The sequence below is a fragment of the Rosa chinensis genome, chromosome 3, assembly GCF_002994745.2.
Source record: "Rosa chinensis cultivar Old Blush chromosome 3, RchiOBHm-V2, whole genome shotgun sequence".
NCBI lineage: Eukaryota > Viridiplantae > Streptophyta > Magnoliopsida > Rosales > Rosaceae > Rosa > Rosa chinensis.
In genome coordinates this window covers 5,876,891-5,900,438 of record NC_037090.1, presented here as the reverse complement: position 1 = coordinate 5,900,438, position 23,548 = coordinate 5,876,891, and the positions used below count along the sequence as shown (strand labels likewise).

At 38.4% G+C, this 23,548-nt stretch overlaps 3 protein-coding genes and 1 pseudogene across 3 annotated transcripts; 3 read left to right on the top strand and 1 right to left on the bottom strand.

Moving 5' to 3' along the window:
• Positions 1 to 3,535: 3,535 nt before the first annotated feature.
• On the bottom strand, positions 3,536 to 4,929 carry LOC112194001 (cyclic phosphodiesterase). Its single transcript, XM_040515857.1, has 4 exons — positions 4,780 to 4,929; positions 4,209 to 4,516; positions 3,962 to 3,998; positions 3,536 to 3,878 (listed from the first exon to the last, which is right to left on the bottom strand). The coding sequence occupies exons 1-4, from the start codon at positions 4,793 to 4,795 to the stop codon at positions 3,670 to 3,672; spliced, it is 570 nt and encodes a 189-aa protein (XP_040371791.1). The 5' UTR covers positions 4,796 to 4,929; the 3' UTR covers positions 3,536 to 3,669.
• A 1,682-nt stretch (positions 4,930 to 6,611) lies between these two features.
• Positions 6,612 to 8,489, top strand: LOC112194000 (probable pectinesterase/pectinesterase inhibitor 21). The gene is made up of 2 exons (XM_024334266.1): positions 6,612 to 7,707; positions 7,795 to 8,489. Exons 1-2 carry the CDS (start codon positions 6,612 to 6,614, stop codon positions 8,487 to 8,489), a joined length of 1,791 nt encoding a protein of 596 aa, XP_024190034.1.
• A 10,632-nt stretch (positions 8,490 to 19,121) lies between these two features.
• On the top strand, positions 19,122 to 21,006 carry LOC112193999 (F-box/kelch-repeat protein At3g23880). The gene is made up of 2 exons (XM_024334265.2): positions 19,122 to 19,387; positions 19,689 to 21,006. Exon 2 carries the CDS (start codon positions 19,696 to 19,698, stop codon positions 20,914 to 20,916), a length of 1,221 nt encoding a protein of 406 aa, XP_024190033.1. The 5' UTR covers positions 19,122 to 19,387; positions 19,689 to 19,695; the 3' UTR covers positions 20,917 to 21,006.
• Positions 21,007 to 21,943: 937 nt separating this feature from the next.
• Positions 21,944 to 23,023, top strand: LOC112193998 (annotated as a pseudogene).
• The last annotated feature ends 525 nt before the right edge of the window (positions 23,024 to 23,548 follow it).

The following is a 23,548-nucleotide window of genomic DNA, read 5'->3' as shown; positions in this document are numbered from 1 at the left end:
TTTTTAGCTTTTGAGTTGAATGCAACATTCGTATTGGATTCTACAGTTTTTACTGCATTCAAATCGTCTTCATCATCATTAGGTGGGAGAAGAAGACAAGACTAGGGAAGCTAGATATATATTTGAATTCCTTAATTGCATAAAAAAAAATGTCTTCATCCAAACCTTTCAGATAAATAATATCATCGTAATGTCCTGCAAATGTGGAGATGAAAGGGAGATCTACTCATCGGAAGAGGAACAATAAGGTCCTCGACAACTGAAGAAAGGTTTTGGTCATCACAAGTTGGTATCAAGTAATAACAACAAACTTTCCTTCTTCTCCGTGCTGCCATCCCTTAGGATTACAGAAAAAAATCTCCTTGTGCTTGATGGAATCGTCCTCGAGGACAGCGCGCTTGAAATTGATGCTAGTGGATAAGTTGAATTTGTTGTTCATGGAATTAGAAAGGTCCTCGTCCTTCGCTACAAACCTATGAGAGATTGAGAGTTTATTAGATGGTACACCACGACTTATGAACACATTTGAATCGCATAAGAGCTTTAGGAGGTAATTGAAATATAGTCATACATTACTATTAACAAAACTTAGGTTTACGGTGGGCCAAAATTGGAAACTCTTATTAGTTACCATTTAAAACCCTAACCTAAAAAAAAATTGAGAAAATGTCCATTTACTCAAATTTGAGCTACATTAACCCCACGTCCCCACTTACCCAAACATCTTATGAGATTGCCTACTTACCCAATAAATTACATATCTTTTGCCCTAATACCTAATTAAGTTTTATTTTATTTAATTTATTTTTAGGACAATTTTGCCTTCTCCCTCACTTAGAAAGAGAGAAGTCATCAGAGATTTTGCCGGACTCCGGTGGCCGGAGATCAGACTCCAGTTTTATTGCCTCCAATCAAAATTTTATTGGGAGACAATAAACTTTTTATCGGGGGCCAATAAAATGTTTATTGGGGGGCAATAATCAATGAAAAATGAAGATTATTCTTGATTTTGAAAGTTTTAGTAACTCAAATCATATTGAAAAAAAAAAAAACAAGTAATTTCATTAGAAATTGCATTAGAGATTAGTTTACAAAAGAATTGCTCACAACTGTAACCCATTCATAACCAGACTTAACACACATACTGTGAATTTGCATTCCATGGTTAGCAATGCCCAAGATCCCAGATGCCTTACGATTAGTTGAAAAAGAGAGATAATAACCCTTTGGCATTGCCACTGTTTAAGTAGCCACACATTAAGGCTGTCCAGGAAACCACCTCTCTCTCAAACATTCTATTAAACACCTCACGTACACTTCCCAATTTACCACATTTAATATAGATATTTATAAGATCAATGTTCAACATCAAATCAGACCCTAGCTAGACCAATTCTCAAACAGATTATGAAAGTTAAAAGAATACCACTATAGGACACCACACACTTCCTTGCATTCATTCTTTATGAGTTCCATTGAAGACATACTTTAACATTTATCAATATTAGACCACAAACGTAATCAAATTCAAAACCCAAGCCTTGATCTCAAGTCATCTAAATTCCCATAATCACATTTCCACCTCTCTCACCCTCACTCCTCTGTGGCTGCAGCGGCAACTCAAAATCAGCAATCCTAGAGAAATTGACCCGGTGTCTTCATTAAAGCCCTCATCATCATCATCAGAAGCCACTCGAACCTAACAGAGACGGCGCACACCTTCAATCCTCATCTTCTATCATAGTCGTAGATAGAGGGAGAGTTTGAGAGAATGAGGCTTAACGGTTTGTGAAATCCTACATATTAGGAGACTCCGCCGGAGAGAGAGAATGATGCAGCAAGGTGGTCCGTGCGTTTGGTTATGTAGAATCCGATTCGGATCCTCTCGGTTTGAATTCGATCACTGCCGGAGGTTGACCTTCTCCAAAAGTCACCAAAAAACTGTGGCCTCACCGCTTCTTCATCATCGCAAACCCCCCTCTGAGGTCACCGGCACCAGCGGAAGTCGAAATCAAAGGGGGATTTGAGAGGGAGGGGTCGGCCCCTTGGCATCCACAATAGGAGAAGAGAGAGTGTGGCGTGCTTGTAATTTAATAATTGAGTTTTGTCTAAAATAGTCTTTTAGCAGTTAAATGGGGGTAAGTGAAAAAAAAATCTGTTAGTAGAGTAAGTGAGATCATGTTATTTCAAATTTGGGCATTTAGTCAAGATCCCAAAAAAATTCTGATCTTTAGTAGTGCAAAATATGATGAACTTTTTACAAGGTAGACATGCTCTCGCGGAGAGAGAGAGAACAACAGAGTTGCTCGTCATGATTCATGCCTTGTCTGACAGCCGGCCCTCGTGGAGGCGGCGTCGGAAGGGCTAGAATGGACCTCATGTCTAGGGATATTTGTTTTCAGAGTGTGCCCAACAGGGTTGAAGGCTGCGTGGTGGTCGCTGTGCTGTTCCGATCGCTTCGAGGTCCTGCCAGGGAAGGGAAGAGCTGGTTCGGTGGTAGGTAGCTGGGGCTGGTGTCGATCTTCCTAAGATCAGACTAGGGAAAGATGAGATCGCCGGCTGGTGACAAGGAGGTGGCAGCAAGGTTGGGTTCTAATAGGCACAGATCGGATCAGAGTCCTCCGATCTAGTTTGGGGTGTGAACCGGGTGGGGCAAGGGTGATTTTTCTTGTCGATCGGGGTTCTGGAGATGATGGAGGGGCGGGGGGGGGAGTCGACTAGCCTCTATTTGTGGCAGCGGGTTTGCAATTGGTGGTGGAACGGCTAGGGTTCCGCGTGCGGTTTGGAGGCACGGCGGCTTTAGATTGTTGATATTCTGGTTTGGGCTTAATGATCTTTGGGCCAGGGCCTGGGCTTGGGCTATGGTTCCAAAATTTTCTATATTTATGTTTTATTGTTTTTTTTAATTTAGTAACATGCGGCTTTATGTCGGCAATAAGTCCCTATCACTATTTGATAGGGCGACCTGGGCTTGGTCCCGGTATGCACACTCAGTGTGCCTTGTCTGACCTAACGAGGCGGTGAGCTATTTGCTTGATCAAATCGACGCAACCTCCTAGTGGCAGGATGAAATTGGGTGTCATCAGATTTATTTCCGTGCGGCAACATAGTGGGAAAACTGTGTTATTTGCAATGATGCTTCTTTATGATAGAGTTATCTTTCCAGTATGTCACTGTTATATCAAAGCAAATGGAGTAGCCATCTGTGCACTCTTTGCTAATTGGTGCTTGTTAGAATACATAGATTTTGTGGAGAGTTCTGGTATTATTTCAGGACGTTCTTTTTGTGCTTATTGTAATCTGGGGTTCAGGCTCTACGTCCCCCCTTATATTCTGCAATTTCATTAATCAAGGCTTGAGGGCAGCTGCACCAGCCCTATTTCAAAAAAAAAAAGTTTGTTAGTTGTGCTATAATAAGTAACAAAGTCTGTGGCTTTCTTTCCTTCTTGGTGTTAACAAATGTGTATGAAAATCAACCGTTATTGTCGATGTTCAGAAATTCCGTCACTAGAGCTGTACGTGTAGTAACTGAGTGTGCAAGAAGCCCATCTGAGCCTTTTATGAGATGAAAATTTAACATTTTGGTGTAGTTGGTCAGACAAGGGAAACAGGGACTCATCTTTTTGCAAACTATATATATAGTTAAGAATTCACTAGGGAGAACTATAGCTAATTGCGTTGTCGGAGGTTGTATTCCATAACCTTCTCCCAAGAATGTTGATCTCTAGCTTCATTGTGGGTTTTGTACAAAACAAGGTGACTTATGGTGAACTTGAGGCTAGCGATGCTGTCGTCCAGCTCAGTAACCTTTTCTAGAGCTCTCTTCCTCTCTTCATCTGTCAAATTCCCATAAAGGAGGCTCAAGTGTGGCATATGAGCTGCATGTCGAACAAATCACATTATGTTCAATTAACAGTTATTACTTATAAAATAAATAGCCTAGCAATATATAAACTCTTACAATTACAGCGATGTAGATAACCACCAAAGTGTCCAATCTGCTAAAAACCAATCATGTATTATTACATTAAGCACCTTGCTATAATAGCTAAATCTCAAAGAGAACTTTCATAAAACATCACATTTCTCTCCAATAAAATTTTGTTAGAGATTTTTAGTTCAAATTCTTTCTCCTTACTTTAAAAAGAAAAAAACAAAAACAAAAAAAATTAGAACAAAAGAAGATAACAACAAAGTAAACTACATACCCATGGACATGGATGAAAGAGGAGAGAGACAGGTTGGTAATAGAATTTGCGAGTAACCACCTGATCAACTTCACAGGTGTAGGGTTCTATATTTTCACAACCATTTATAAATTGTTTGACCGCGTAGTCATGCGTCAAAAGGACAGATCCTACGGCGGTAATGTGGGGCTCTATCTCGGGCCCACCAAACTCAGCTCGGAGGGGTTCCATTATCTTCTTGATCCTTTGTACGATGTGATCTGGTGGAATGCCCCACACCGTATACGTGTGTTTTCTTTGTGCATTTTGGATTGTGCTATTAACTTCGTCTGGATTTGTCCATGCATGTTAATAGCATTTACCATGAATGATACATACACTATACTGATTAAATTTATTTATCATAAGTTCACTAATTTCTTTCTTTTGTAAAACACATTTTGATACTGAATTTTGTGAGCCAATTTGCACTCAAAATTCAATGCAAACACGAGAATTAAATTTGAACCTCAAAGCATTACATAAAATAGCCTAGCCATTAAAGGAATTATGAAATAAGACAAGTGGGAAAAATTATGAAGAAACCAATTACCGGCGGGAATCCGCATTAAGGCTGATTTCCAACTTCAGAGCAAAAAATAAAAGTCGAACGTTCGATTTGTTGGTGCTTCTTTTTCCAGAGTTGAATAAATGGAAGAACTGAGAGATAATGGAAGAGAAAAGTTTCGGCATTTTTGTTACTGGAAGACCGAAATTACCGGTTTTACCATGTGTTAATTTTTTTTGGTCGTGAATCTTCGTAGGTGTTACTTGGAGCTGAACCCCAGGAATTAATAAAAGAAAGAGTTGACTGGCCAGAAAAAAAGAAAGAAAGGAAATTAAAGACTTCGGCTACAGACTTGGCCCAAGCGTTACGTTCGACCCACTTGGGTTTTAGGAGCCAAGCTTTGACACTCGGGTTTTTGGGTACCCACAGACTGAATCGTGGAGTTTCGAGAGTTTAAGAGAGCTCATTTTTCAATTTTTTTTGTCAATTATTATATTATATATCTGGTTAGTATATTAATTAAAGAGAAGTTTTAAATACACCCCTCTCAATTACTTAATGCACATCCCCTATATTTTTTTGTCTAATTTTTAATCAAACTTCCATCTATGCCCCTCCTTATGAAATAAATAAATGAGAAAAACTTCAAAAAAATAAAAATTTCATCGGCAATGTATCTTAAATTTTTATTTAATACATTCTGTTACTATAATTTTTTAATTTATTGTGGAATTAATTGCTAATTAATTCGGCCACATATCAATAAGGTAATTACTAATTACATTTCTTCTTTCTCACATCAATGAGGTTGGTATATCGCTAGAAGATTGAATAACTTAATTTTCTTACCTTTGTTATTCTTCAAGTTAATATCTCTAAGATTTTAAAGATTTCATATATGTCAATATTTTCAAGATCTATATAGTCATCGTCAATATTAAAATCAGTAAAAAATGAGCCATGGTGGTTGTTTGGCAAATGAAGTGATTGTTGATGATGTATTCATGTATGCAAAATATATTTGATGGTTAATTTTATAACCTCTTTTAATATGTTTCAACCAATTTGGTTGCTTGCTAGTTATTCACGTGGACTACAATTATTTCATTTCTCAATGACGTTCACGTATGATCTTGCAGAGAGATCGATTGTATCATAAAGACAAGGAAAAAATTTAACTTATAAAAAAATATTTTATTAATATTTTGATATATAAAGCATTTAATTTTTATTTTATTTTTGTGGATTCTTCTTCGTTTTTAGTTATTATTTATTTATTGATGACAAAAAAATATAGGGGGTGTGCATTAAGGAATTGGGGGTGTGTATATAAAACTTCTCTTAATTAAAATACACTTTTAGACATTACATACAAATGATATATCTGTAAACATATTCGTCCAGCCGTCCAGGAATGAAGAGAGATTTCAAAAGTTAGTTACAAACTAATTAATTATGGCGTTATACATGTGTTATTATATATGGAGTCGAATCATGAATTATTACTACTGGAATTTATATACAAATGTGGTAGATGGGGATTGGGGAACCGACCAAAGCGAGCCAAACTAATTAGGGTGTTAAGATTGTGAGACCAGTTTCTTCGTTTTCCTTGACGTTTGTTTTTCACCCTTCCTTTCTTTAACAACATCTAGTTTGGCAGTGAAGCTTCTTTTCCCTCCAAGCCTCATGTTTTGTGAGTCTTGTAACAACTTGGTTTGTAACCGACTTTTGAAATCTTTCTTGTTTCTTCACTCTTATAAATATGTTACGTCTTTATGACCATCCCATCAACTCAGGGAGCAATAAAGCCTCCAAAAAGGAAGGGGCCTTGAGCACCTCAATCTTTCTCATTTAGCTAATTCGTCAAGTTGTAAATGGCGTACGAGGAATCAAGTAGCTCAAAAAAAAGGTTTGCCATTATTGGCATCTCTTCGACACTATTAATAGCACTAGTGGTGGCCGCGACTGTTAGTGTTGGCCTAAAAACCACTACCCATGACAACGGCAGCAGGACTTCTGTCAAGTCACATGAGATATCTGCCTCCATGAAAGCCATAATTTCCATTTGCCAGCCCACCAACTACAAACAAGAATGTGTGAATAGCCTCCTATCCGCATCTGGAAACACCACCGACCCAAAAAAGCTCATTCAGGTTGGATTCCAAGTTGCAATGAAACAAATCTCCGTGGCCGCGAAGAACTCCACTCTCTTGCAACAGCTTGAGAAGGACCCTAGAGCTACCAAGGCCCTTGACACATGCAAAGAACTCTTGGGATTGGCTGTTACCGAGCTCAAGCAAGCTTTCGACAGATTGGGGGGTGACTTTGACATCACTGAAATTGATACAATGATCATGGATTTGAAAGTCTGGATAAGCGCTACTGTCACATACCAAGAGACATGCTTGGACGCATTTGAGAATAGTACTAGTGATGCCGGTGAGAAGATGAAGATGATATTGAAGAGCTCCATGCATTTGAGCAGCAACTCCCTTGCCATGGTCTCCACAACCTCTTCATTCCTCAGTGGCTTAGACCACAAAGGCCTAAGCCGCCAGCTCCTTGCGGATGATGGCCTCCCTGTTCTTGGTCACGAGGATTTTGAACTTCCTGATGATTTTAATAATCTTAATGATCTTAATAATACATGGTATTGGCCTGGATTCAGGAAACTCCTTACTGCTGCTAGTAGAGCTGATGTATACAAAGTTAAAAAGGCCGCGAACATTATAGTGGCCAAGGATGGAAGTGGAAAGTACAAGACCATCAATGAGGCCCTACATCATGTACCTAAGCATAGCAACATGACCTTTGTCATCTACATCAAGGAAGGTGTCTACAATGAGCTTGTCCACATTACCAAGGCCATGACCAATCTGATGCTGATCGGAGACGGTGCTAATAAGACCAGAATCACCGGAAACTTGAACTTCGTAGACGGCACCCCTACCTACAAAACCGCTACAGTTGGTATGTTTGTCTGTAAGGAAATAGGCACATTTATATCCTATATATGCTTCTTAGTAAATTGAAATTAATTGATTTTGTCTTTTGTAGCGGTCCATGGAGCTCACTTCATGGCTAAGGATATTGGGTTTGAGAACTCAGCCGGTCCAGACAAACATCAAGCTGTGGCAATTAGGGTGAGTGCCGATGAGGCAATCTTCTATAGGTGTGCATTTGATGGCTACCAAGACACACTTTACACACATGTCCAACGCCAATTCTACCGTGACTGCACAATCTCCGGTACCATTGACTTTGTTTTCGGTGATGCTGCCGCCATTTTCCAAAACTGCACTTTTGTGGTGCGCAAGCCAATGCCGAACCAGTCTTGCATTGTCACAGCTCAAGGCCGGAAAGAGAGGCGCCAGCCAACTGGAATCATTATTATAAACAGCAGATTTACCTCTGATGCCGCATACTACCCTCTGAGGCATGAAAACAAGGCATATCTTGGCCGTCCATGGAAGGAGTACTCGAGGACCATCATCATGGAGTCATACATTGATGACTTCATTCGGCCACAAGGTTGGTTACCCTGGGAGGCCGATTTCGGGCTCAAGACATGCTTCTATGCTGAGTACAACAATCGTGGCCCTGGTGCTAGCAAGGCGAAGCGTGTGACATGGCACTGCATCAAGAACATTACGCCGCAGCATGCTTTGGATTTCACACCCGGCAGGTTCTTTAAGGGTGATCGATGGGTTAGGCTATCTGGAGTGCCTTATTTTCCTGGCCTCACTGCTTGATCTTGCTGAGAGAGGCTTTTACTCAGATATATGTTTAACTACCCTAGCTGTTTGATCAATGGTGATGTTTGAGTTGTTTGTGTGGATCAGAAAATTGAGATTAATTATAAATTACCCCGGAACTATGACGATTGAGTTGTTTGATCAACGACGTTAGTGGTAAAGGTGTTAGAATACTCATTTAAAAAAAAAAAGAATGTATTAAAATACTAACAGAATAAAACTTAGGACCAATGATAAAAGTGGTTATTTTGAAGTGTCTTTTTATAATCCAGGTAACACAAATGTCCCCATAATAATTAAGGTCACCTCTTTACGACCTACCACTAGAGTTGAACTTAATTACAAAAGCTGCCACGCGCTCCTCCCTCACATTGTCGCTTTTACCTCTTAAAATCTTAGCTCAGGGCTCCGACCTCTCAAACCCTAAATCGAAGCTCGTCTGGATCGTCTTGACATATGCGGTACAGCCTCGTCGTCGGACCTAAGCTTCGATCTCGCTGGAACAACACCGATGGCGAGCCGGAGGTGATGCAGAGGTGTTTGAGGAGAGAAGTGTGGAGCCCAAATAGAGCAGAGTCGTCGAGAGAAGCCAATTTCGGGTTCCGACCGATGGAGAATCATATAATTCTCGGCGGCAGCAACTACAAACTAGTGGACGCGCCATCGGCTGCTGAGAGTGGGTGATTGTCGTCAGAAGTGAGTCCTCTCGGGCGATGAAGTCAGTACGGATTTGATGAGAGTTTTGGTGGAAGTGAGTATCAGAGGCTTCCTCCTCCCACAATTGGAAACAGTTGAGCTCTCTCTCTCTCTCTCTCTCTCTCTCTCAAGTTGGCTTCAACGTCGTCTTTGACTATCTCAAAGTAAATTTCATCACTTTCTGGAATTTAGTATTTGATTAACTGATTCAATTCAAGTATGTATTTGAGCTCTGGTAGGTATTAATGGAGTATTGACAGTTCAGATACTTGAATTGGAGGAGCCAATTGCACATATGAAGATCATTCACAGTATTGATCATTCTTGTTGCGCATATATGATTAACAATTTAAGATGGAAATATATATCAACACACAGACATATATACATACACTATGACTTGCACATGGCCACATGAGAGCGTCTTTGAGAATACCATAGCTAAAGGGGGTTCATTTTTGTGTTTTCGATTGATCTTGTATGATCTGCATGTGATTGCTGATCACATGAAAATTAAAATGTTTTTTTTTTTGGAACAATTTGTGAATTTTGCTTATGTATTTTGCTGGACACTGAGTGGAGCATTGGAAAAGCTATGATCTTTGCTATTGTTTTTTGTTTATTTATTATGCTTATTCAATTAGTCCACTTGATCTATGCTTATTGTGATATGTTGTATTGCAATGTAAGTCCGTATAAAAGTGTCCGTTGTAGTCCCATCTTTTCTAATCAAGAAGTTGACTTTGTGCTCTTTGATCTCTCTCTCTCTCTCTCTCTCTCTCTTCTTTTTCTTTATTGAATTTGTCTAATAACGTTGGTTTGGATTGTTAGTTCATGAGATGTTTATCATGTAAATGTAAACTGCTACCCAAATTATCCTTTTTTGATCAATTGTTTGGTTGACTAAATAGACTCTGATGTGATTATTAGCATTCTGGAACATGTTTCCCAAAGGTATGTACCGATTTGTTAAATGCAGAACCAACTCTTCATAAAGTGGTCTACTATATATGGCATGAAGCTTTTTATTATAAATGCTTTTGTGCATCACCAGTGTCCAATTTTCTTGCAAAATTTAATGGGCGGGAAGAGTATATGGATGGTATGCATAAGCGTGTTGTTATTCGTCCTCCCACAGTAGAAGTATATAGCCTCACAAATTCTTGGAAAGAAATCAAGATTGATAATTTAATAACGAAAACTACGATCTATTGGCCCCAGTCATATGTTTCCGTTTACCACAAGGGTATTCTTTATTGGTGTGGACATGAAGAACTCCGACGAAAGAATTTCATTGTCAGCGACTATTCAGAAGATGAGCAGGATGATGAAAGTGAGATGAAAGATAGCTTATTTCGTTTGATATAGGGGACGAGGCATTTTATGTTATATCGTTCCCAGGTGATTGTCGTTTATATGGTTGTGGGCTTGGATTATGGAAAGAATCAATTTCTCTTTGTACTTCTGGTCCTTGGAGTCCTGATCCATCAGTGAAGGAGACTCTGGAGATATGGTTGATGGATGACCTTGGTGGTGGTGAGGGTTCTTGGACAAAATACTTGACCTTTGAGCCCGAAGTAGCTCACATTATAGGTCAATTGGGATTATTTTGGGACAATAAGCAATTAATTATTATTTTCAAGACCAACTGTGCAGTGATCTTTTATGAAGTTTGTACCAACAAGTTTAAATGTCTTCCTCTGAACACCGAGATTCGGATTACTCTCAAGTTGTTGAATGTACGAGAAGTATAGTTTCCATCAAAGGAGGTACTAGGCTTGATAGCCATGATGATGCAGCGATATAGTCTGTGATGGATGCTTGTGTTTAGATCGATGTAGGGGTCATCATGGGCTGGGCTAGGGCCGGCCCTATCTTAAATTTTAGGGCTTAGGGTCGGGCCGGGCCAGGCCTAGTCAAAGTCAACAAAATTTAAGGCCGGGTAGGGTCGGGCCGGGGCTTAAATATGCTAATCCTTATCCGCCCTAAAAGCCCAATCTATTAGGGCCGAAAAGGCTGGGTCGGGCCGACCTTCCGAATAGGGCCAAATAAGGCTGAAAAGGACCTTATTTTGTTTATTAAAAAAAAAACTTATATTGTTTTTTTTCCTCAAAATGTGGCTCAATGGTTATATAGGTAATATATATAAGACATTGTTTTTAGTTGATCATATTTAATATGTGTGTGTGTGTATAGGAATTAACTGATAACATTTATTAGTATTAGTTAAGGTGGTTATATTCAATTAACTATCTCTCTAAATCTCCTAATATTAATTGTTATGTAACAAAGAAAATAAAAACTAAAGAAAGCAAAGCTTAAGAAATCAATTACAAAGAAAGAGATAAATTGCATATTATAGAAAAAAGAGAAACATAATTAAAAAATAGAAAATTATTAGGGCTTATTCGGACGGGCCTAAAGGCCCAGGCCAGATTTCATTCTCATAGCCCATACCCTATCCTATTTTAAAAAGGGTCGGGCCGGGCGGGCTTAGGGCGGGTTTAGGGCCTAAGGGCCAAATGATGACCCCTAGATCGATCCATCCTCATTTAACTGTATTATAGGTTTCGCTGTATTTCATATTTTTTTTTTGGCAGAAATATTACTTTAGTCATCGAACTATGTTTCGCTCGACACTTTGGTCATCCAACTTTTAAAAACTTCACTTTGATCATCGAACTATATCACCGTATATCACTTTAGTCATTCCGTCAATTTTTCGTGACGCCTCTGTCAAAATTGATGACGTGGCAAGACATGGACAAAAGAAAAGGTCAAATGACAGAAATAGCCCTCACTTCATCAGACCACAAAAAAAAAAAAAGTTTTTTCCTCAACTTCTTCTTCCTCGTTCCAATGGAGACACACAAAATGAAAGGAGGCGCGTGGGGCCGATTTCTGTGTCATTGACGATGCGATGTCCTGAGTTACGCTCGTCGGAACGTTGCCCATCTGGTTATGGCGACGGTGGGGCGGTGGGGGTAGTTGGAGACCTGCAAATCAATGAGAGAGAATCCAGATCCATTTTGCAGCTCCTCTGCGGCTTTGCATTTCCAGATCGCTGTTCTAATTTCTCCTCTCTTGGAGAACCTAGATGGACGATGTATAATAGTAATATCCAAAATTGTACATATGTTGCCAGGAAAGAACTACTGATGGGGGTATGTCATCTGCGTCATCAAATTGGAGCACTTGTTATTGAGCTCCTGTGATTTTGTAGAATCTTGAAGAATAGATTGACAATGCACGTCAAGGATATGATCAAGAACATGACAACTTTGCTCAAGGATTTCAGGATCCACTGCTTCATCAAGAAGCGGGCAAAATTTTTTGAGGATATTATCAGTAAATTTGACAAGAACAAACTAACATCGATGCTCAGAGTCAAGGATATCTTCAGCCACCCACTCATCATCAACAGCTTCTTCTAGAACCTAATAAAAAAACTTATGGTTTCTAGTGTAAGATGGAGAGAAAATTCCAAAAAGACAAGCCAATTGCTATTGATGTGAATCTGTGTACTTTTGGATTCTGGGCTTACGATTGTGCGAAGGAATTGACCATGAGAATAGAGAAGGCTGCGATTATTAAAACCTCACCTTCTAATTCTAAAGGATGAATATTACTAGTAGTTCCAATGATCTAGAAGCACAATGAACGTGAGGGATTGGCTTCGTGTGATTGCATCTAACAAGGACCACAACCTGTATGAAGTTATGAATTGAGATACCTCAACATTGCAGCAGAGAGAAAGCGTGAACACCTTTTGGCTTAGAGAGAGATACAGTATATGTTTGACCCGCAGTCTCCTGCAGTCTTACTCTTTTTTAATTGGATTGACAAATATAGCCCTGCCTATTAAAAGTGTGAGGTTCAATTGCCACATTTAAACGGACAAAACAGACAGAATGACCAAAGTGATATACGGTGATATAGTTCGATGACCAAAGTGAAGTTTTTAAAAGTTAGATGACCAAGTGTCGAGCGAAACATAGTTCGATGATCAAAATGATATTTCTGTCTTTTTTTTTTGTCTGGGCTGTATTTCATATCTTGTTTATCTGAATTTCGTTGATAAACTGAAGGATGACGATCATGACATCCACTGGGCTGTATCCTCACTTACCAAATTTGGTTTGGTTGTCCTTTATTGGTAAGTATAATCCCCATGAAAAGTACAATGAGAAAGACCACATAACAAAAAACCTGAAAATAGGCACAGTAGCCGACCTTAGTGAATCTGTGAAGAAAATTAAATCAAATCTAATGGAAGTGACAGAATGACAGTGTAGTTCAACATTTCTAATGCAAACCGGCAAATATTTGCTTATGCACATACCAGACACCACATTCTGACGATCTGACCCAATGGTGCCCTCAAAGCAAGCTGGTCAAATGTCAAACACTCTCCTCCTGCCTTCTCAATCCTCGATCTTGCATTCTCAACATCTCTCATGCTCAGTGTTTGCAATATGAGGTCTTGGTAATTTAGTGTAATTTACTGAATTACAAACGTGACATGCAATGCCATGTTAGCTGTTTGGACTCCCAACGGATTAATTTTTGGGCTTATGAAACTTTTGGAATACTGCAAACAATCCGAAAGGATGGTGTAAAAAAAAAAAAAACAAGAGGTCATAAGAGTACCACTCTCAACTGATTTAAAGAAAAACCTAGCACCTATATCCTTTGAGACGGATTCTTTGAACTTAGCTTGTTTTGTAAACCAAAGCTCAGGTTCAATTACTTCTACTTATGGAAGACTCTATGAGGATATTAGTGAAGGGCTATCATCTATACCAGGAGCCATGCTTGGGCATATTTCTAGAGATGGGAATGCTGTTGCACATTCTTTAGCTAAGTTTGCCTTGCATTTAGGGCAACAGTTGTGTTGGGATACTATTCCTCCCTTATTTATTCAAGATGCCTTAGTAGCTGATTGTAATCTTCTTCATTGATTAACATATTTGACATTTTATTTCAAAAAAAAAAAAAAACTGATTTAAAATAATTATCTGAGGCTTTTAAAAAAAAAAAAATTCCGAGGGAGTTAAACACAAAAAAAAAATATCCGAGGGAGTTAAACACAATTAAATGGGTAGCAAAAAATGTTGTTGGAGTCATTTCACCACAACAAGTCTACACAAAAAAGCGTTGTCCAATAAAAACTGAAACAACAGGCTTTTAAGAATACATGTTGTCTTGTGTAAATCTACTCCGGGCAGTTAGTAGCACACAATCTCTCTTATATGGTAATCTAACTAGATGTGTAAACGATATGTTGATGTGGAAAATGATAACAAAGAATGTTCCTCACACAATAGTGTTGTCTAACTTATTTTCACAATCTACTTTTTCTCCACAGTTAGTAGCACACAATTTATCTCATATGGTGATCTAACAACATGTGTAAACCATCTCTTGATGTGGAAAATGACAACAAAAAATGTTCCTCACACAATAGTGTTGTCTAACTTTTCTTCACAATCTAGTTTTTCTCCAGTATTGTTGACTTAAGTTCCTTTGCACAACAACTTATACCCCTCGATCTTGATTCAGGCTACTTCATACAGCACCATTACATCATTATCTCTTGTATGAAAAATAATAAGAGGACATGAATATTCTATTGTCTGAGTATTGCCATCAGACGGTAATAGTGTTAATAACAGAAACTTCATTAATCAGCCGGCGAAGAAAAATTGTGGTATGATCAAGTTTTTGGTCTAGCGTGTGCAACTTTTCTTAGCCTTAATTTTAACAGTGGTGATTTCTACAAGGAATGCATTTAGCAATACCCAAAAAAAAAAAAAACAAAAAAAAAAAATTTCTAACATATATAAACCTTCACTTGTGTGATGGTTCTATACAAGTAATTAATAAGTTTAAGACCAGACTTAGAAAGGGTTTTGGTAGATCGCGCCCCACGCGCGAGTGAAAAAAGAAAAAACAAAAGGAGAGTTTTCTCTCCCGGCCGTACGCCGGTGGCTCCCTTGCCGTTGCGTTATGGTCCGGGAGGGGAGTTTTGTTTCTGCGTAGTGATGGGGTCCATGGCAACGGTGAGGCTCTGGGTTGGTGGATGAGTTGTCGGCTCCGGGTGCAGTCGAATCGATATCAATCTGCTACCCTGGTTCATGGAGGTTTTGCGTCGGTGGTGCAGCGACGGATCTTGGGGCTCCGGCGGTGGTCTCTTTCGCCACCATTCCTGCGTGTTGGGCTGCGGCTGTCTTGATCTAGATGCGATGGTGCTGGTGCTGATCCCTGAAGGGACCTGTCCGATCTTGTTTTTGGATCTATGGGGGTTGTCAGCCTAGTGCCGGGGTGGTTTTTTGTGGCGTGTCAGGGCGGGGTTTCGGCGTGATGCTGTTTTGACGCGTGATGATGGTCTGGTGGCGTTGGCGTTGCTGGCGGTCGGTGGATCTGCTGGTTGTGCTTGGCTGTGGCTGGGAGTGGTGGTCTTTGGGCTGAGCCTGATTCTTGGGCCTCTCTGATGTTTTTTTGTTTTTGTGTTCTGTTGTTATTTTTTGGTAGTTAGTTTTCGGTGGTTGGTTTGGTAAGAAGAAGTCCCTCCTCTTGTGAGCGAGGGTTAGGGTTTTGGTTTGGTCTGCTAGCGGTGCTTTCTGGCTATCAACGTGACGATGAATCACCCTTACACGTGGTCTGGCTGTTTTGGACACGGTGTCCGAACGGGTGAAAACAGTTCATCGTTTATGTTACTAATGAGGTTGTACTGCCATAGTTAGGTTTGGTTAAGGGTTAAGTTTGGTTAGGGGTTGAGTCTTTTTGACTCATGTAAGTCACTGGTGGTGATGGTCCCGTAACTTTGATTTCGATGATATTAATTGTAACCTGTATGGTTATTTGATTATTAATAGAAGGTGGTACTTTTCTCTAAAAAGAAAAAGAAAAAAAAAGACCAGACTTAGAACGGTTATACAATAACTTGCCTTTCGTTGACTGTGACTGAAACAATACTATCCACATATACATGTCACTAATTCCACGCCATGAATTGGAATAGATTTGAACGTGTGGGTGCAGAGGTTATAGGACACTATAGTTCCATCAACCTTAACCATATATGAAAAGCTCGTCACTCGTTGAAAATACCAATGGAATCCCAATGTCATCTAAAGGCCCGATGGTTAGATATATTGTCCATAAATTCTCAGCAAAGTCGTCCATCACCCATATTTCAAAAGATTTTGGAATGTTTATTGTGCATGATTGATATGACAAAAGAACAATTAATAGATCCTTTCCATACAAAAAGGCTCCTTCTAGATTTGTCTCCGGCATTGAAACCATCTCGAACGGATATGTAATGAAACAAGTCATTTTCCATCTCAAGAGAGATTATTCAGAGCACACCAACATAAATAAATGGTTAGATTGCATTAAATACACTTTTTATTTACTAAAAATAAAGTTGATAATAAATATCAAGGGTTGAGATTATTTTATAAGGGTTGGGTCACTTACACCTTTGGTGCATAGAATAATTTCCAATCAAATGAAAGGAGAAATTCTTTATTATTTTCTCTCATAAATACAATCCAATAATAGATTCCCTTGAAGTACTGCGAGGAAGGAGTGATATAAACACTACAATTGATATCGGCCTTGATCTCTCTCCAGGAAATAGTCCCAAGGTGTACACTTCCACCCTTGTTGGATATTCATAATTTCCAGTTTCTGCAATTCTAACAGCCTTGTAATCTTTAGCTTTAGAATCATACCCAAATCCCAAAGAACCGGAATATGCTACTAGAACCAAACCATCCTAATTTTGGGGAGGGATAAGACAAGACTTCGGAAGATATTTGAACTGCTTGATTGCTGGGTTGCATAAAGCAACGTTATCAAAATAGGTGTGTAGACAAATAATCCCATCACAATGACCTACGACTTTCAGAATATGGGGTAGACTCATATGAAGCGGAACATTAAGGTCCTCGACAACATAATGAATGGTCATTACCTTCATCATTAATATTGTTGCAGAGATTGAGTGACAATAATAAAACTTGCTTCTTATTATTGTAATCATCCCTAAGTATATCATCAATTTCTTCATCTTTGATGTTGTTGTCCTTGAAGATAGTACGCTTGAAAAGGATGCAAGTGGAGGAAAAAGATTGTATGCACCGACAGTGTAAGTGCACTGACGGTTATTTTAATTTCTAAAAATATAACAGCCACTCATCTAATCCACTCATTTATATATTTTAATATCAAAAAAATTATATCCATTCATATTGCAAGTACCGATACACTGATTCGTTGTGTGAGGAATTGGAAAGGTTCTTGGCTACAAAGCTAGGACTATTGATTATAGTGAACCACAACTTTCGAACACATCTGAATCGCATTAAAGATTTAGGACGCAGTCGTGACAGGATTTGCACAATCATCCCTTCAGACAATTTGCAAGAATTTTCCATTTCTTCTGGGCCTTCCTTTTTCCTTTAGCTCTGTACTTTACCAGCCTTCATACCGAGTTCCAGGTTGTTTTCCTTTAGCAAATATAAAGGCAAAGGAATAAGCTACTGCTGCGTCGCCTAAGCAACCGAATCAGGAGTGACAGAGATCAACGAGGTAAACCAAAAAGCTGTTGAGGAAGAAAGGAGCTTCTTAACTTGGAATTCATTAGTTGGATTATATGGAACTTCCAAGTTTGTTGCATATACGAGGGAGAAGCAAGAAAAATATATGGGGGGAAGCGCATGAGAGAGAAACAGGCGACGACTCTCCAGGAAACCAGAGACTTCTCTTTCCATTGAAAAAGTCATGAACAAAGTGGGCTAATGGCCATAAAGTGTTGCCAATCTTCCATCGAAAAATTCTGCCAAAAAAATAATCTTCCATCGAAAAAAAGTGTTGCCAATCTGTTAGAGATGTTAGAGCATCTCTAACAGTATGATTTACTTTTTAGTTAAATTTAGCTAAAGATGTGAAATATAGCTATTGATTTAACAATGTTGCTCCAGCAGTAGTAACTATTTGTAAATAATATACTAAATTTTATCGAATTATAAACTGACATGTGGACAAAATAGGAGAGAGAAATATAATTTTTGCTTTAGCTATGCAAGATTCTCTAGCTAAATATAGCTAGCCATTTTAGCTAAAGTTAAATTTAACTTGGGTATAGCTAGTCTGTTGGAGTTGATTTTTGCTTTAAAAATAGTTATATATAGCTAAAAATTGAATTTAGCTAATCTGTTAGAGATGCTCTTAGCTATACCAAATGATGCGTGTTTGGCCAAAAAAAAAGAAAGATAAAGTTTCCTTATTAATGCGCCTATTCAGTATGACATGAATTTTAAAGTTTTGTTAACAAAACAATTCAATTTAGAAATAATTTTTTCTATTACTGCATTTACATCTAATGGTGATTGAACATAATTTTTTTGGCTAGTTAATGACAAATTAATAATTAAGAGAATTTTCAATCACATGCGATACGCGAGTACAGTATGAGGATAGTTTTTTTTTTTGGGAGAAGAAAAGATTCATTAGTGATGAAAAGATTACATGTGTATCATCACCGACCAAATTTGGTTTGGTTCTTCTTTAACGATAAGTATAATCCCCACGAAAAGTACAATGAGAAAGACCACGTGACAGAAGTACAATAACCGCACCCACTTGCACTTGCACCGTCATGAATGTATGGCTAGATAACAACAAAAGTATATATTTTTATTATTAAAAAAAGATTGCCTATAAATATCAATGACTGAGATCTGCTGGATTTGTCAGTTTACTTACAACGCCGGTGCATATAAAAATTTTCACATGGAGAAAAAATTTCAAATAATGTGTAACTTTAAGATTATAATTCATGTATTAAAGCATAATTGGATATCATATAGATCTCCACAATCTCAGGACCGGTCATAGTCCACGATTTAGTGATCGGCATAGAAGGTTAAATAAACAAAGTAATTCACCAGTGTTTCCGTAAGAACAACTCTCGCTCATCATATCTCTCTATGCCGGGGACTAGTATGTTGTGCTGGCTTTGGGAGCCACTGTTAATTGGGCCTTGATAAATTTCATTTTTTGTCCCAAAAGAACAAAATAAGTAATTTCAGTTAGAAATAATATTCTCAGATTGGACCCAGTACAAACCTGAAACTGACCGTCTCTCTCTCCCTGGCTCTCGACGCATTACGACGAAATCCCGTCAGGTACTTATCTCGCTCTGATATGCCATGGAGAAAAATAACACTAATTTTCTGTGCAAATACGTATTTCTAACATATATACATCTTTCGATCAATAAGCTCACGTAGAAATTGCATGCATTGCAGATTTCGTTAAAATTTCTGACGCCTTTTCTATCATGCATATGGATATTTGATTCATTCAAAATATCATATTTTTGATCCATTTCTTATAACTTGGGATTCAGAATTAGAGGAGAATCGGGTTAGTTCCGAAAATTACTGTTCACCATATTGTACATTGTTTGTGCGTGTAATGCATCAGATTAGAAATGACAGAGTTTTGCAAGATACCAGAAGCCATGGGATTGCAAATCCTATCAAGGCTGCCACCTAAATCTCTGATGCGATTCAAGTGCGTTCATAAGTCGTGGCATACTCTGATGAAGGACCCCAACTTCGTGGCCAAGCATCTTTCCAATTCCATGCACGACAATTTCTGTAGAACTACTGGTGTCCTTTTCAAACGTGAAAACTTCAAGGATACTGGCACTGCCGAGAGGCAAAGCGAAAGTCTTTTGTCATTGATTAATTTCTGCAATGCTAATGGTGATGGTGAGCATGATATTCATTGTCTTGTCGAGGATGTTACGAAGGGTCAGTTTAGCGGGTTCGAAGTTCTAGAGTCTGCATGGATTATAGGGCATTGTCATGGGATTATCTGTCTAAGAAATGCTACTAAAATAATTCTATGGAACCCAGCAATTAGGGAAGTCAAGGTCACTTCGCCATATGTTCCAGATGAGAACTTAAGTGATTTGGGAATAGGCTATGACCCTAAATCCGACACTTACAAAGTTGTTCACATTTCTTATGGTACTCAGGAAGAATATGGTGATGGACATATCCTTATCGATCGACCCAAAACAGAAGTATACACCTTAGGTACTGATTCTTGGAGACAGATCATGACGGGCTGTTTAGAAACGGAAACTACTCACTTTTGGTTTCAGGATTTCCACATGTACTTCAATGGATTTTGTTATTGGAATGGGCGCGAGCAACTGAAGGAATACCAAAATTTTTATGATCTTCAAGAGGAGCATCATATTAGGCCAGTGATCATTTCGTTTGATATGGGTGATGAGGTATTTCATAATATGTTGCTTCCAGATTTTGTATATGAGACCTATATGTGGAGTTATGTTTTGCGTCTTATGGCATGGAATGAATCTGTAGCTATTTTTGGCCTAGATCATGGTATAACTTCTCATGAATCTTGGGGATTATGGGTGATGGATGACTTTGGTGGAGTTACGGGTTCTTGGATAAAGCAATTTAGCTTTGTGAGCGCAGTGGGATTCTTGGATACGCCATTGCAAATTTGGAAGAGCGATGAAATTCTTATTGTTTCGAAAGAAAGGCGTGTCGTCTCATACAACCTTGATACTGAACAGTATAAGTATCTACCCATTCATAGCATGGATTCTGATTATTTTGAAGCTGTTGTTTACATGAATAGTATAGTTTCGGTCAATGGAAGCAAAACCTGACAACTCCTCCATGCGCTTCATCTCTTTGTATTAGGGATATCTCCGCAAGCTTGTATTTTTTTTCTTTCATTCAATAAAATTTTATCCTTTTTTCAAGGTTCCATAAGAAAAAAAAAATACCTTACAATTAATATGATTTATTTCTGTTTCATATCCAAAAGTTGACAAAAACTAGTTGTAGGTAGTCTCTTTTTTATTTTTAGAATAGAAATTGCATAATATTAAGCAATTTAGATAGTTACAATAGAAGGATAGATATAAGTACATTGAATTGACCATTGCGGTACGTAGTTGTATCAATAAGGATGAAATTGTCGAAAGTATGAATTATTTTGTCAAAGAGAGATTGCTGATATTTTGAGAACTTCAAAGTCATTTGTAAAGATGAATTGGTACGTAGTATTATGAACTGATTGAGAGTTGGCCTAGTCTACTCAAACAGGGTGAATATGAAAGAGCTAGGGGAAGAAAATAAGAACCATAGCGCAGATCAAAATGCCAGAATTTATGTAGTTGTAAAAGAGTTTGATTTGGCCTAAACGTCACCTCTTATACTTGACAATTTCATTAATCAAAGCTTGAGGATAACCGCACTAGCCCTTCACCAAAAAAAAAAGTTTGATTTGGAGTTACCATACTAATGGTCAGTTTGGTTCATGCGGTTTATCAATTTGCGCCTAGCCCCTATTTGTTAGTATAGTTTGGTTGTTATTACTGGACTAAAGAAGCTACAATTAATTTTCATCTTCAATGCAGGCAAATATATAGTATATGTTTTGGAGATAATATATATCGAAGGTTAGTATGCTTGTGTATCGTTTGGACCTCATAAATTTTCCTTAATTCCAGAGAAACCAAATACATTTTATCACGAGTCTCTAGATATAGCATGTAAATGACGAAGGTAGTTCATCCTTCTTCACATTTGATAAATGGGTTTCCTTAATTAGTTCTTCACCATATACCAGCCTCCCACCCATCTTCATGTTACCTGTGCATCTTGATTTACAAACCCAAAAGAGGAAGAAGATGAAGAAAGAAAAAGACAAAAACAGATATGAAAGCGTTTGGCGAAACGTTGTCAATGGAGATGGTGGTCCAAATCCTATCCAGGTTGCCTCCCAAATCATTGATGACATTTAAGTGCGTACACAAGTCATGGCATTCTCTGATCAATAATCCGAGACTTGCAGCAAATCACCTTCACTTCTACAGTGAAAATTCCTCCTCTACATGCATCCTCTTCAAGCATACTGTTGTGCAAAGAACCGAAACTGACAACCAGGAAGTTATAGTATTTTCATTCCTTCATCTTCCCAATGATGATGGTAATAACCTTCCCAATGTTGTGGTGGACCTCGAATTTCCGCCTTCCGTTGGTCTAGATAATAGGGGCCAATTTATTGAGCTTGAATATCTAGAATATCCATAGATATTATAGGTCATTGTGATGGGATTGTATTTCTATCACTCTATACTGGTGACATTGTCTTATGCAATCCAGCGACCAAAGAATTTAAGATTGTTCCGGAGACGCTCCTTTCAGATGGGACCGGATGTGCTATGGGATTTGGTTACGATCCAAAATCTAATGATTACACTATTGTTAATGTTGTATCATATCTTATGATGAAGAAATATATGAAGAACGCATTGTTCATTCTCCTCCCAAAGCAGAAGTATACACACTAGGTACTGATTCCCGGATTCTTGGAGAGAGATCAACACCGATTTTTTAGTGACAGAAACTACTGTCTTCTGGCCATTCTTTTTTCAAATGTACTTCAAGGGGATTTTCTATTGGTTAGGATATGAGCAAAACAAGGAATTCATATCTTGCTACCGTACACAAGAAGAAGAATACGTTAGACAAGTGATTGTGTTGTTTGATACAAGTGATGATGTATTTCATAGCACGTTGCTTCCGGATAGTTTCTATGAGCCATCATTTGGTGGATATACAATGCGCCTGGCAAGGTGGAAAGAATCCATTGCTCTTTATGGCTTTCATTGTATTACAAATTTTGAAATATGGGTGAAGGATGTTACAAGTGGTGGAAATGGTTCTTGGACAAAATACGTAACCTTTGAACCTCTAGAGGACTAGCTACTTTGTATTATCATTGGCAGTTTGGAAGAGCGAAGAGATTATTATGGTTGCCAATGATGGACGTACAGTCTCCTATAATGTTTATACCGATACGAAAAGTTTATCTTCCCATTCATGGTGTGTATCCAGGATCTTTTGAAGCTGTTGTATGTATGAATAGTATAGTTTCAGTTAACAGAGGCAACAAGCTTGCGGGTGACGATGTATAATGCCTCACTGCGTTTGCTAATCGAGATCGTCCAAAGCAGGAATAGTAGTCTTAATTTGTAGCCTAGCCATTCTTAATCGCGTGTTGAGTTGATATATACCTACTTTCAACTTATAAGCTAGATTCATGTATATATTTCAAGGAATATCAATTGAAAACGATTAAATCATTTATAGGTTCTATCATTTCATTATCAACCTAATTTGTTTATGGTAGTTTTTCTCTCTTTATTCCTTTGACCGACTATGACTAACCTGCACGGCCACATCTCTCTCTATTATTTGCTGCAGAATAAGTTGAAAAGGAAAAGTTAT